Source organism: Felis catus, chromosome X (assembly GCF_018350175.1).
Source record: "Felis catus isolate Fca126 chromosome X, F.catus_Fca126_mat1.0, whole genome shotgun sequence".
Classification (NCBI taxonomy): Eukaryota; Metazoa; Chordata; class Mammalia; order Carnivora; family Felidae; genus Felis; species Felis catus.
In genome coordinates this window covers 39,004,838-39,019,353 of record NC_058386.1, presented here as the reverse complement: position 1 = coordinate 39,019,353, position 14,516 = coordinate 39,004,838, and the positions used below count along the sequence as shown (strand labels likewise).

The 14,516-nt window shown below is 46.5% G+C and overlaps 2 protein-coding genes across 2 annotated transcripts in view; one reads left to right on the top strand and one right to left on the bottom strand.

Annotated features, from left to right (window-relative positions):
* EFHC2 (EF-hand domain containing 2) overlaps nt 1-14,516 on the top strand; it is a 199,535-nt gene that overhangs the window by 42,957 nt on the left and 142,062 nt on the right. The gene's annotated exons all lie outside the window — the stretch shown is intronic.
* Nucleotides 6,731-13,902, bottom strand: LOC102900823 (putative deoxyribonuclease TATDN2). The gene has a single exon (XM_045050651.1). It carries the CDS (start codon nt 13,104-13,106, stop codon nt 11,283-11,285), a length of 1,824 nt encoding a protein of 607 aa, XP_044906586.1. The 5' UTR covers nt 13,107-13,902; the 3' UTR covers nt 6,731-11,282.

The window sequence follows — 14,516 nt, the reverse complement described above, 5'->3', positions numbered from 1 at the left end:
TAGGGGAAGGGAGGCATAAACCGGGTCTGTGCCAGCCATCACCTGTGCTGCAGGGTTCTGGCATTCTTCTTTGGCACAAATTCTGCCATGTTCCGGAAGAGTAAGTTTGGACGTGCTTCCAGTGAGACAAGTGACTTCTAAACCGTAACCATTAAGCTGTTGGTACGTTGTTCCTTCCACTTGTTTCCTACCGTTCCATTTATGCTATGGGTATGAGGATACTTTCAACGAGTCTTCTATCCCTTAAATAAGAGATTTTATCATGTCTACTCTGTTTTAGCGGATTCTCACCTAATGGCCTTTTAGGAGGAAAGGTGCTAAATAATAACCTGTATTATTATTTTATTTTTCCATCATTCGGAACTAATAGCAGTCAGTAATAGACTTTGACAACTGTGTTTATGTCCCGACTATTCTGAACTTGCACTCCCAAGATTTTACGCTATCACCATCTAGGTTCTAGAAACTTCACGTACGCCCTTTACTTCCTTTGCGGTCTACTTGTTCTCTTCCTTTTTAGCTTAAAATTGGAAACCTGTTTTGAGCGTGCGTTACTGTCTTTCTCTGTGGTTGTACTTGTTGATTTGATTTCATCTGGTATTTCAGATCCTTTATTTTTGCGTTTGTGTTTGAGTGTCAAAAACAAAACTGGGGGCACCTGGGTGGCTCTGTAGGGTAAGCCTCCGACTTTGGCACAGGTCACGATCTCACGGTTCATAGGATCGAGCCCCTCGTCAGGCTCTGCAGTGACGGTGTGGAGCCTGCTTGGGGTCCTCTCTCTCTCCCTCTGTCTCCGCCCCTCCCCTGCTTGCGGTCTCACTCTCAAATAAATAAATAAACTTAAAAAAAAAACCCCTGTATTTTCAGTTCTGGTCGTTGACTTTTATAGTCAGCTTTATTAATTGAAACTTTGGTTCTCACTGATGCATAATGGGGATAATATTCTTTTTTTTTTTAATGTTTATTTTTAAGAGAGAGAGAGCGAGTGCGCGCAAGCATGAGTGGGGGAGGGGCAGAGAGGGGGACAGAGGATCCGAAGCGGATTCTGTGCTGACAGCAGCAAGCCCGATGTGGGGCTCTAGCTCATGAACCGTGAGATCATGACCTGAGCTGAAGTCTGACGCTCAACCAACTGAACCACCCAGGTGCCCCAGGGGAGAGTATTCTTAAAGCGTGTTCCCAGCTTTCTGGTTTTTTTTTCCCTACACCCCTCTGTTGAACAGAACTTTGATCATTCCACTTTCCCCATCCTCCATCCTCTAAGGATTCTTCTCAGTTGTTCAGTTCAATTCTCAGGCTTTAGGGGATGTAGGAAAGGGAGAAGGACTGGAGTAAGGGGGTGAAGAGAGGGAGAGAAATCCTAGAGCTGATGGTGAGGAAGTAGAAGACTTTTGAGCATGGAAAATGAAGAGGGAAGGCATTTGGGGGAAGTGTAGATGAGCATAAATCAGATCACCTTTAGAGTTTCTTCCAAGTTCTATGATAGAGACAGACTCTTCCGTTGCTAGTGGTTGCCCAGCCCTTTTTTTTTTTTTAATGTTTATTTTATTTTTGAGAGAGAGAGAGTGCAAGCAGGGGAGGGGCAGAGAGGGAGACACAGAATCTAAAACAGCCTCCAGGCTCCGAGCTGTCAGCACAGAGCCCGACGCCAGGCTTGAACTCACAAACTGCGAGATCATGACCTGAGCCGAAGTTGGACGCTCAACTGACCGAGCCACCCAGGCGTCCCTTGCCCGGCCTTTTCTTTGAACATGCTACCATGCTGTGACTGGTTCACACTTGGCTTATTATTTGAGTTACGTCTAAATGTTAACTCACTATATTCTATGTTTTTGTTTATGTTCAAGCAAATAAGAGAGCCACCATTACACTCCCGTCACTGTTGACCTAGGTCCCATCTCCTCAAATCCTCCTGCCATCAGCCCCCTTTCCAAGGCCACCGCTGCTATCCTAGTTCCTGTCTGTCACCTGGAGAGTAGCCTCTTCAGTGACATCCCTGCCTTCAATCCGATCCTCTTTCTCAACTGCCCACGCTGCCATAACCGTTAACTTTCTAAAATGTTTCCAGGGGCGCCTGGGTGGCTCAGTCAGTTAAGCATCTGACTCTTGGTTTTGGCTCAGGTCATGATCTCATGGTTCATGAGATCGAGCCCTGCGTCGGGCTCTATCCTGACAGCACAGTCTGCTGGGGATTCGCTCTCCCTCTCTGTCCCTTCACTGCACGCTCGCGCGTGTGTGCTCGCTCTCTCAAAATAAATAAACTTAAAAAAAAATTAAAATGTTTACAGCCCTTTGACCTAACTTTGCGTGACCCAGGGACCACCGATCTTTTGGCTCTTGTGCTTTTGCTAAATCTCCTCTGCTCTCCCTTTCCCACTCGGCGTTCTGCCACACAGAATGACTTGCAAGGCCCCACATACGCTTCGCACATGCTGTTCCCTCTGCAGAGAATGCCCTTCCCCACTTGTCCATGTGTGCAGCTCACCCTCCATCTCTCCACTCTGAAGACCCATTTCAGATGTCACCTCCACTGTGATGCCTTTTGTTTGTTTCGTAATGCCATCTTCTTGGCGCTCTCAGGTATCTTGGCGTATCCCCCTCCTACTAGAGCGTTTTCAGACTCCTGTTAGCATAGCCCGATTACGCTTCTCTGTGTCCTCCACCGAGCTGGAGTGTGGCGGGGTTTCGGGGGCAGTTTGGGAGACCGTGGTTCACCGGTGGCCTCCGAAGCTAGGCGGTTGCTGTTCTAATCCCAGCTGCCCCATTCTCTTACCTTGAGTCCTTCGGTCACTTAATGTCCCTAAACCTTGATTTTTATACAACAGCAATCACCATAACACCTACTTTGTAGATGTGTTGGGAGATGTGAATGAGGTAGGGTGTAAAAGCCCTTTGGGTTGTCTGATCCATTTTAACTATGTGATCGGTATTGGCTATTTTATCTTCGAATCTCAAGAGTCTAGCGTGGCACTCGGCCCATAGCAGGCACTCAGCAATGTATGCCGAGTGGATTTTTAAAAATATGATGGGATCTTTAGCTCTCTATCCAGGGCATTATAATTATTTGGAGGCACCATACGCTGTTCTGGAGTTACTTGCATATAGTCTGATCTCCCTTACCTGACGGTACAGTCCTTGTACATGGAGGGATTGTCTTGCGTGTCATACCCTTCACACACAGCTTTGAATTTGGCAGGTGCTTTGTAACTGGGTTGGTCTGGTGTCGCTTTGCTTTTGATCAACGAGCCTTTCCGTATTGGGTATGCATTTTGTGGTCTCAGCTGCCAGTGCCCTTGTGGGAAGTAAGTAACCTACTTTGAAACCAGCAGGAGGATCCAGTGTACTGGGGAGTCTGGTTTATTGGGTAATTATTAGAAATATAGAATGGATTATTTTGATTGGAAGAGAACATGAAAGTCCTCTTATCAAAGCATCTTTCTTCTGAGTGTTTCAGGTAGAACCCGGCCTTTTTAAAGTACATATCTCCAAATTATGGCATGAAGGAGTGCGTCTGCTTTGGTTCTCGTATTATTTCCTCGGGGAGATATATATTTGTATGTGTGTATATATATGTATGTATACGTATATATATAGGTATGTATGTATATGTGTGTGTATATATATATATATATATATATATACACACACACACAGTATATATACACACACTTGATGTATTTGATAAATTTCACATATATATTTTTTTTTTACCAAAGATTTTCCCTTTATCTTTTATATCAAATATTTCGGTATTCTGTTGTCGCTCTTCAGTTTACAAAATGCCATGATTAGCAACGTGGTTTCTGTTGGATGAGGTGATCCCTTTTTCTAGTTCTAATTATTTTTCCAGGAAGTCTGAGTTTAAGCAGTGGGTCTGAGGCTTTCCTCTTAGTAATATCAAGTGTTTTTTCATCGCCTTGCTCAATAGATTCAATAAGGATGTGAAAAGACTATTTTAGATGTGGTTTTGACAGTATTCTTAAGCTTCCAGCTTTGCATCCTACACCGATTTATATATTATTCAGTATTTTTATACATTCATTTTCTCTCCAAAGCTCTGTTATATATACATAATTTTCTTAGTCCTTTAAATAGTGCTGCACTGGCCTGTGGTTAGCAAGTGTTGATTTTCTAACTTTTTTTGCTGCAAGGTTAACCAGCAACTGAAGAGTTTCAGTGGTTTGCACCAGTTATATGGGTAATTGGTGATAAAGCTACAGGAAGAATGTTCTAGCATTCTCCATCTTCCCCCCCCCCCTTTTATGCATCATAAAATCAGGTCTTAAGAGGCAGCAGACAAGTAAACATAAGTTTGATGAATGCTTATGCTGTCTCTATAGGTGTTTCTTTCATCTTAAACAGTAGGTTTGGTCGTGGAAAATTGGAGCACAGATTATAAATAGATTTGTGATAATACTTTCGTAATGAAAAGTTACTTGGAAGTCCTCTCTCTGTATTTTGCGGGTTTTGTCATCCATTCATTCCACTTACCTTTACTGACCATCTCTTATGTTCAACAAGCCAAATGAGATTCAGATCTGTATAAGTTGAATTTTCTTAAAATAAGCTATGCCTATTTAGACACAGTATCCATAGGAACATAAATTTATCAAAAAAAAAAAGTGAGAAAAAAATGGGTATTTGGAGTGAAATTCTAACTTGAGCACTGATACTTAGATGAACCTCTTCACCTTCGCAATCCCAATTAAAATGACTGCAGAATTTTAAAATCTGGAGAAACGTTATTAGTGTCAGAGGGCAGGGAGAAGGTCCATCTTCATGCCGAAAACGCAGATGAATCTCTCCTAGCTGTAGTGCAGATGGGATCATATTTTTACTCCCTAAAAAAGTGACGAGAATTGAGTTTGGGGGAGGGGGGGAGAGGGCGGTTAGGACAATCTGTGGGGGCTTCCACTTGGCTTACTTTCACGGCTGTTGATGGCTTACGAGTGTCACTAGAAGGCCCGAGGATAGCTGCCCTGAAAGAAAAGTAGGCCTCGCATTAGGGCATTTCTGTTGTGACAGGCAGGGTACGTGAAGGACTGGCTGCGTAAGTTCTGTGCCTGGAGTAGAGGTCAGGTCAATTTGGAAAATGTTTGTATGGAATTTTTTTGTATGTATGGAAAATTTTGAGGTTTTTTTTCCCCCCTAGGGAACCATCCATGGCCCCACCTCCCTCCGTACTTCCCTTAACATGCTGTACGTGAATTTCTATCACCTAGCCTCCCAGTGGGAGGAAGAATCAAAACATTCGAATGGCTGGTGAAGGAAGGGAAAGGGAACCTACCCACCGTATTTTGGGGTAAACACCAGCCTGGAGAGACTGTTCTTTGTTCAAGACTGAACAAAGAAAGCCAATGAAGTTCCTGAAAGACTGCAACACAAATGGAGAACATAGTATTTAAGAGGCAGAGGAAGAAAAATATTTTCTGTAGGAAAATGCACACTTTTGATAACAGTTTGCTTTGTGCTTTCGATGGAGTGCAAAGAAGTCACAGAACAAAGTAAGCAGTTAAAGCAAACGCTGTGAAGTGAAAGCTGGAGGGAGCAAATAGAGCAAGGGGAATACATTTAAAACCCTGCTGACCGAGACTCTGGGCAGAAAGGCAGCAGGAGCTCGCGGAGGAAGGAAGAAATGTGAGGAAAGTCAGAAATGCATTATATGTAGTGAAGAAAACAGTGGCGCCTATTGAAAAGGAGATGAATGATGGGAAAAGGGAAACCTGAGAAACTCTCCCAAAATGCGGAGTAGAGGGTCGGCTGTCAGAGGACCAAGAACAGGGGTCTCGAGTTCAAGCACCATGTTGGACAGAGAGATTACTTAAAAATAAAATCTTAAAAAGAAAGAAAAAAAAAAAGCACCGAGATCGATAATGAAAGGCCAGACAGATACAGACAATTGTTCCTAAAGAATTAGAAGCTAGGTTAAAAGCAGCCAAATCAATTAAGCATACTGTAAGAAATAACAAAAACCAACCCGACCTTCTCGACTATAAAAAGACACAGATCAGGGGCGCCTGGGTGGCGCAGTCGGTTAAGCGTCCGACTTCAGCCAGGTCACGATCTTGCAGTCCGTGAGTTCGAGCCCCGCGTCAGGCTCTGGGCTGATGGTTCGGAGCCTGGAGCCTGTTTCCGATTCTGTGTCTCCCTCTCTCTCTGCCCCTCCCCCGTTCATGCTCTGTCTCTCTCTGTCCCAAAAATAAATAAACGTTGAAAAAAAAAAATTTAAAAGGACACAGATCTGAGGACTGAATGTTTACCATGTACCAGAGAAAATAAAAAAAGGGACCAATAATTTGATATATTGGGGCAAGTTTTCTGTTACTTTCAAGGATAAGGCAAATTACCAAGAATCCTGACCAGAGAAAGTAGTTAAATCCCCAAAGAAGTTGACCTCAGAATTTTCTGCAAGATTAATATACCAGAAGACAACAAAGGAATAGCTGTATTTTAGGGGAAAATGTTTATGACCCAGAAATTCCAGACCCAGCCCCGAGGTATTACTCATTAGTGAAAGTAGCAGAAAGATGTTCTCAGGTATGTAATTTCTCATAAATATGCCATTCCCATACTTTTCCTGAGGAAGTTGCTTGCTGGAAGATGCACTCTAGTCAACTGTAAAACAAATTAAACAGTTTAACCATTGGGAAGTCAGGAAATAAAAGGATTTGTGATGAGCAATGGAAAAAAACCGTATAATTATAAAATATAAAGTTCGAAGCTTTATGTAACCATTTTAAATGTTTATTGGAAGATAAAATAATAACAAACAATAATGAAATGAATCTCAATACAATATAGGGCTATACATACATTTCTCTGTTTTTGCGACTTTAAGCAGACCATTAGCTTTTGGAGTTAATACTTCAACTGAAAATTATTTAAAAATTAAAAATAATAATACAGTAAAATAAAGTCAGTCAAAAGGAAAAAAAAAAAAGCTTATCTTTATATCCTCTTTCTCTAGGACCTGTACTTGTTTGTTCTTTAGCTTTGCTTAAAAAACATGCTAGCTAGGTTATAAAAAAAACCTAGGTTTTCTAGGTTTCTAGCTAGGTTATAAAAAAATAAAATAAAATAAAATAAAATAAAATAAAATAAAATAAAATAAAATAAAATAAAATAAAATAAAATAAAAATAGTTCTACATAGCCCTGTTGATCACAATTACCTTAAAGGGAAAACCGTAACAAAACAGTAGATTCTAGGTAGTAGAAATACCATGTACTTCTTACTGTTCATGTTTTTGTAATATGTATTAATTTTTAGAGTAGGAAAGTAAACTTCATGAAAATAGAAACTCCTACAGATATAATGCAGAGTTACCATTACAGGCAAATTTATGCTATCAAATACCTTGTCCTTTCCCTCCCCTCCCCCAGATTAAAACTAAACTGAGCATTTAACTTAAGGCATTAAGAAAAGCAAAATAGATCATCTGAGAGCTAAAGGCAAAAACTTCATCAACTTAAAAAGCAGGATTTTATAAATCAGTACACAGAATAGATACGAATAAAAACTCTAAGAGCTGATTCTTTAAAAGAAACAACCGAATCAACAAACTTCTAGCTTGTTTGCTCGGGATGGCAAACGAAGATACACCAAATAATGTATTTCAGTCACAAATTTGGAGCGAGTGAAATGTCTAGCTTATGCCAATTAGGAGGTGAAGTGAATATCCTGGTAGATGTTAATGAGCAAAACTGACTCAAGCAATTGGCCAATAAGAATGGTGATATCAGAGAAAAGCGGAGAACACTCTGCGTGTTTAAGTGACCGTCTCCATTTTACCCCACTTCATGCTCCGTAGTGGTCTCAAAAGTTCTATCATCGGGTACTAATTTGGAAGTCAGATACGAATACAGACCAACTGAAAAAACAGACCCTCCCCACCCCCGTCTCCCAAGACCAAGTGGGCACTTTGTTCCTTCTGAGCTTTAACGGTGGAAGGAGGGCCTTTCTAAAATTGAACAGAAACAAGATATTGACACGCAGTAAGACAAGTGCCAAGGTTCAGGGAGCCCGTTAATGGGCCCGAGAGGCCCTGTGACTCTGAGCTGACCGATGGCCCGGGGACCACTAACGGCAAATTGAATTTCTAGATCACCGGTTGCTTCCGTGGCTCTCTGAAGCCTCTAGAATGTGCGAGGAGACACCAATTTTGAAGTGCCATGCAAACGTATGAATTCCAATCATTCTTTGAGGCTCAATGGAGTATCGATCACCAGAAAGCTATTTACAGAGTGCTCCAAAATTTTGTACATCTGGATCACGAGGTTTCGTCTTATTTTTACCCAGTAGCATGAATAGATGAGGTGTTCTTTACTACATTCATGCAGTAAGTAAAGGAAGATGGTGATTTTTTAAATTTAGGCCACTTTGGATGTACTGCACTCAGAAAAAAACTACACCGTCCACTCCCATTCCTGAAGAAATAAGGCTGAATTATGGCAAGGCGCTCTCCCGTGTGTTAGAAACACTGCAGAGCATAGTCTATGCATTTGCCATAAAAACACAGAGGGAGAGGAACAGATAAGAAAAGTATTTTCTCCGTATAACAAGGAGATACTTCTTTTTTGGAGAGGAAAATTAATTGTGTGTATCTATATTTTCTCTCTCTTTTGTGCAACGTGTACTTACAAATGCAATTGTTCATTCACACCCATTTTTGAAATGCCCACTTGGTAATGTCACCTTGCTAGGACCGATCAATGACATTTTGTGTTTTGTTCTCCATGGATCTTAGGTAGCTAGAAAGGGAAACGAAAAAGGGTGTGAGGAGCAGAGAGAAGTACACGATGTGGTAAGGGGACCGCAACGGCGAAGAGTGTGACGGAGGTGTTTCCCACGCTTGCGGTCCCAAAGAACTTGAGCTTGCTGAATTGTTATCTTGAATGAATCAAACTGATCTAGAGGTAACCTTGAGAAACACCCTCTTGAGGACGTGTGGCTCACATCAGCATATCAAAGGACATGTGAGATCCCCAAAGTAAAAGTGTGGAACTTTGTTATAACTCAGTATTTCCCCCAAGATGTGTGTCCATGGAACCTTCTTTTCTGCAACCCTTTATAAAAAGCTCAGGGCTCCTGTGGGTTGAGGGACACACTCTGTGCCGTTGTCTCTTTACAGTGTGCATTAAATGGGGGAACAAAAAAAACCTTGCCTCAAAACACTGGCTTCGTGTTGGAAGGCTTTTCGGTCTTGAAAAGATAACCAACTTGCACCTTTGACACTGGACTTCTTTTGTTCTCCTAAAGAAAAGTAAAGCTCTTAACAGCTTTCTTACACTTCCGCTTCCTTCTTCTCAAAAACTGGATCCGCAGCAAAGAGGGAAAAGAAAAATCTATGATACATTCAGGGTTATTTACAGAAACATGAACTATCAAGGTCGACCCTCTCTATTTAACAGTTTCTTACTCCGGAGGACAGGACGTGGAAACAGAATGGAAACAGAATATCGCCGCCCATCAATTCTTTTGCCTCGCCTTTTAAAGAGCACGCTAGAGATAGTGGTTTATTTCTCTGTGCTCTCCCTACTATCTGTCCCCCGCCCCCCCCCCCTGCACAAAATACTGTCACTTCACTCCCAGGTGTCAGTGACGTCACTTATCCCATCCAGGGAGACAGTAACTCCGTTAAGTCTTTGCTGAGGGCCTGCACTGTTCCAGATACTGTTCTAACAAAGGGTGTATGTACAAGGTGTGTGTTCATCGGGCGTGATGAATGGCAAGCTTCTAAACCTAGTGGGGAGGAGAACCAATGAACGCACAGGCAGACTAACAACACAATCCAGCCTGTGCCAAGCGGTATGATGAAAGCCAAACAGTAAGCCAGGGAGTTTCTTCCTCCCAGGTGAGGAGGGGAGCATTATGTATTTGGTGGTCAGGGAGGGCTTCCCTGTGGAGGAGACTTTTGAGCCGAGGACCAGAGGGGGAGCCAGCGGATTTTTCTGGGATCCAGATAAAAGGACACACAGGAACCCAGAGAAGTCTAGCGAACGCTGGGCCCGTTTTCATCAAGTCGGTTTTTGAGGATAAAAGAAATTTTCCGTCTTTAAAACGGATGGCACTCCTTGGGGCGCCTGGGTGGCTCCGTCTGTTAAACATCCGACTCTTGATTCCAGCTCAGGTCACGGTGTCACGGGATGTGGGGCTGGAGGCCCCACGTCGGGCTCTGCGCTGACTTGGGACTGTTTGGGACTCTCTCTCTCCCTCTCCCCCTCCCCAACTTGCTCGCGCTCAAAAATAAACAAACATTAAAAAAATAAAGTAAAATGGCCCTTCTCATCCGATAATGGGGCTCTTGGATTTAGGTGTGTGTTTTGGCTGGCAGAACTAAGTTTCAGAACTCCAATATTTTCCTAAAATGGGAGTTCCTGCAAATTTCTCCGGGAGGACGGCTGTTTGCCAAGTGGGAAGCTAAAGCTCCTCTGTTTCTGTCCTCCAGGAAAACAGTATTTCTGAGTGGCATACAGTTGGGCCTTGTTAACAGAGCAATCTGAATAGCAGTTGCTATTAATACACTGGTTCCGTGAAGAGATTGGGAATCACACAAGCTTTGGGAGTTCAGTTCAGATGCAAAACTCATCTCGGCGCTGTTCCAAGATTCAACTGACCTGGCTCCCGTCGTGGCTCGAAGTGCCTCCACGGAGAGCCCGCCGGCCCCCCGCCCCCAGCCCGTTCTGCCTATTCATGGGCTAATTTTTACCTAAATCCATGGCCTTTGAGATGAAATGCTAGTGTTGGCTTATCTTTAGAAACAAGAGACTGCAAGTCGCAGTCACTGAGTGATGAATTTAACGACAAACCGTACGGGTTAGAGAATTCCTATAACAACAACTACGTTTGGGGAACCCACAGAACAAATCACCGGGCTCCCTTTGAAACTCCCACGTTCCTTTTTTGTTTGTTCTGTTTTTTAAAGGCCAGTAGGAGGGTGACTTTATGCAGCAACCAAAGCCCCAGGATGCAGAGAACAGGCAGTTGGATTTAGCCAACTTGTACCCTATGGAACGCTTTCTTTTCTTACTGTCCGTCCGGGCACATCGAGGGTAGTTCCCCCTACCCATCCTGCCATTCTGCACCCCATCCTACCAGTCACAAGGAGAAGTCTTACGAAGAGGTTTTGAAGAAAACAGTCCGCCACGGTCTTTTTTTTCCTGTTCTAGTGGGCTTCTGGAACACGTCTTGACCTCGAGACGCAGGCAGAGTTCACATCGAGTCCGTGCTGTCAGGCCGCTGGTCTCCCTTTTCTGGAAGACGCCTGGCCACTCCCTCCTGGCTTAAATATTGTAGATGTAGTTGGTGTTCTCACGCAAGGTGGCCAAGATTTGGGTGAGCGGCTGACCTTTGATTCTGGCGATCTCTCGAACCGTGTACAGGGCCAGGCCCGGGTGGGCATACTGGCAAAGGCTTTTGGGAACCCCCCGAGGCAGGAAGTAGGGAGCATCCGTTTCCACGACGATTCTGTCCAGTGGGATATGCGTCAGGGCATCCCGGGTCTCCCAGGCCGAAGAGTAGGTCAGGACGGCTGTGAAACCCACAGACATGTTAGGGAAGTACTTCAAGAGGGGCTCAACGAACAGGTAACTGCCAGTGAAGCAGTGCCTATGGATCTTGTAGTCGGGAGGCACGTATCGTTTCATGATGGCCAGCAGGTCTTGGTCAGCCTCCCGGCAGTGGATCACCAAGGGCTTGTTCAGGGACACGGCCAGCTGCAGCTGCCTCTCAAATACCTTCTGCTGCTGCTGGACAGGGGTGGTGCACTTGTAGGAGTAATCCAGACCCACTTCTCCAAACGCCACGGCCCTGGGGTGTCGTAAGGCCTGCAGGATGTTTCTCTCCTGAGTCTCGTTGTAGTAACGTGCAAAATGGGGGTGACAGCCAAAGGCCCCCCAGACCAGATCCTCCTTCAGAAGATCTTCCCACATGCCATCCTTCAGTGTGCGAGGATCACAGAAATCAGAGATGCAGCCCTGAAATTCCTTTGGGAAGGACTGGCTATACATTTCCGTGAACTTCTTAAAGGACCCTTGGAAAGACATCTTGGAGAAGAGCAAGTCCAAGTGACAGTGGGTGTCAATGAAACCCAGGCTTCCCTTCCAGTGGCTCCCTGGCGGGGCACCAGCTGCGCAGCCTGCACAAGAATGTGATGGTATCCCCGCCTGGACGGTCATCCTCTCCTGGCTCGCCGCTGAGCTTCTGGGGAAGCGAACCAAGTGGAAATTCAGGGCAGGATCTTCTCCTGACGGCTTCCAGTCTCGGGGCCAGTTCCGCGAGCACACTTCTGACGGGGCGTGACCGCCGAAGCCTCCCCAGTACTTCACGGCCTGGGGGACGTTGCTGCTGTTGCCCATGGGGGCGTAGTGGGAAGCCTGGAGGATGTTGCCGCGGTAGCCGGCGTAGTCGAGAGGAGGACCCATGTACACCGGAGGCCGGTACATGACCGGGTTAGCGGCGAAGGATGAAGGCTGCGGGGCTCTGGCGACACCCAGGGAGACTGGCCTCTGAGAGAGTCCCATTGCAGCCAGCTCATCCATAGACAAGAGACTGGCCGGAGAGGGGCGCTCGGCCACCGTATCCCTTTCTTTGTACTGCTGGAATTCTGGATAAGAGTTACGTCTGTCTAGATACTGGAGGCCTGGGGAGCCTTTTTCAAAAACGACCACCATCTGGTTGTCCCGGGGCTTCTTGCTGGGTTTCTCCGGAGGACTGATGATCACTTTCCTGTCACCCGAACTGCTGACCTCTATCAGCATCTTCTCCTTCTCTCTAACCACTGGGGCCAACGCTTGCGTTTCCCGAGGAGCAGACAAGGTGACAACCCTGGCGGTTTCTCCCCCGGTTTCGCGATGCTCGCTCGTGCTCGGTTTTGCACCCCGGGAGGGCTGTCCTTTTGGTATGAATTTTCCCAGGATGCCCTGGAGGGCCTTCATGTAATTGGAAGAAGAGGTCGGGTCGTGCAACGTAGCACTCTTTCCCTTGACCTTGTTTGAGTCCACGGCCTCCCTGTGTTGTCCCTCAGCTCTGGCTGCAGGTTCAGAGTCTGAGGAGCTCTGGATAGGGATCTTACCCCCAAGGCGGCGGGCATCCTCTAGAGAAGCCATTTCTCCCAGAAGGGGTTTAACAGCGTGCCGATGGGTTGGGGCTAAGGGGATTCCGCCAACCAAAGGAGTCCCGAACGCTCCCTGCAATCAGTCTTTAAAGGCTGCACCCACACCTGCAATGGCGGCACGGTGGGGAGGAAGTTCCCTGGCAGGACGCGCTCCGGAAAAAACCGCAACTCAAAGGCGCTGCAAGTCCTTTTTCTGTGTTCTCAGGCACTTGCGGGGCGCTGGCCTCTCCAGAACGTGAGGCGTCGTTACGAGGTGGCCGGCTAGACGGGACACGTCAGCGGGCTCCCAGGGGCCCCTGCATTTACTGGGGGGGCCCTACCTGAGTGCCGCTCTGGCCTCTTTGGGGCCTTGCCCGATTCTTTCAGCAACCCGTCACAGTTTGCCGTGCTCAGGGAGGACCAAGTTCCGCGATGGCTTTGGATTCCAAGGCGCCGTGGCAAGTGGCGACAACCGCAGGTTTCGCAAAGCCCCGGCGTGGCGTCAGGGCCGCGTGGCGCGCTTCCGAGATTACTGCGCACTTTCTTTTTCGCTACTTCCGGGCGTGGGCGTAGAAGCGCTTCCGGGGTCGTAGAGCTCTTCTATTAGGTTTGGAGCGCGAGATGTCAAAACCCTCGAAAAGACCGCAAGGGGCTCCAGGGACCACACAGAGGTGTGTCTGAGCCGGGCCTGGGGCCCAGAGGTCCAGGCCACCAAAGGTGTGGCTAGGTTCGAACCCAGCACCGGAGCGGATGCGGAGGCTCCCTGCATCCAGTAGCCTCGGCCACCGGAAGCACTCACCCCCCCCCCCCCAGCAAGGCTCCCCCCACCCACTAGCCTCGGCCCCCGGAAGTACTCACCCTCCCCAATGAGGCTCCCCCCACTAGCCTCGGCCCCCGGAAGTACCCTCCCCAACGAGGCTCCCCCCCCCACTAGCCTCGGCCCCAGGAAGTACCCTCCTCAACGAGGCTCCCCCCACGCACTAGCCTCGGCCCCCGGAAGTACTCACCGCCCCAACGAGGCCCCCCCCACTAGCCTTGGCCCCCGGAAGTACTCATCACCCCAACCCCAACAAGCTGCCGGTCTTCCACCACTGCCTTGTGTAAGTTGTCCCCCGTCCCCAGTTGACTCTTCCGCCGTGCTGCCCAGCGAGGGTTCTGCAGGAACTACCGCCATGGCTTGCTGTTTGTCTCCCCTCCCCCACCCTCCCCCACCCCCGCCGTTCTTTTCGGAAAAACATAGTTTTTAAAACATGTTTAAGTATACGTGCTTTAAAAAAGCATAGTCGTAATTATGGTATGTTACCATTTTCAGTTCTGTGGTTTTTTTCCGCTCAACGTTTCTGCGTGTCTGAAGTATTTTCCTTCCTGCTGTATAATTTTTGAAAACTTCATACTAGTGCCTTCGTAATATTCCACAGAGTAC

Coding starts and splice junctions, on each gene's coding strand:
- LOC102900823 (XM_045050651.1), bottom strand. CDS start 13,106: ATGGCTTCTCTAGAGGATGCCCGCCGCCTTGGGGGTAAGATCCCTATC.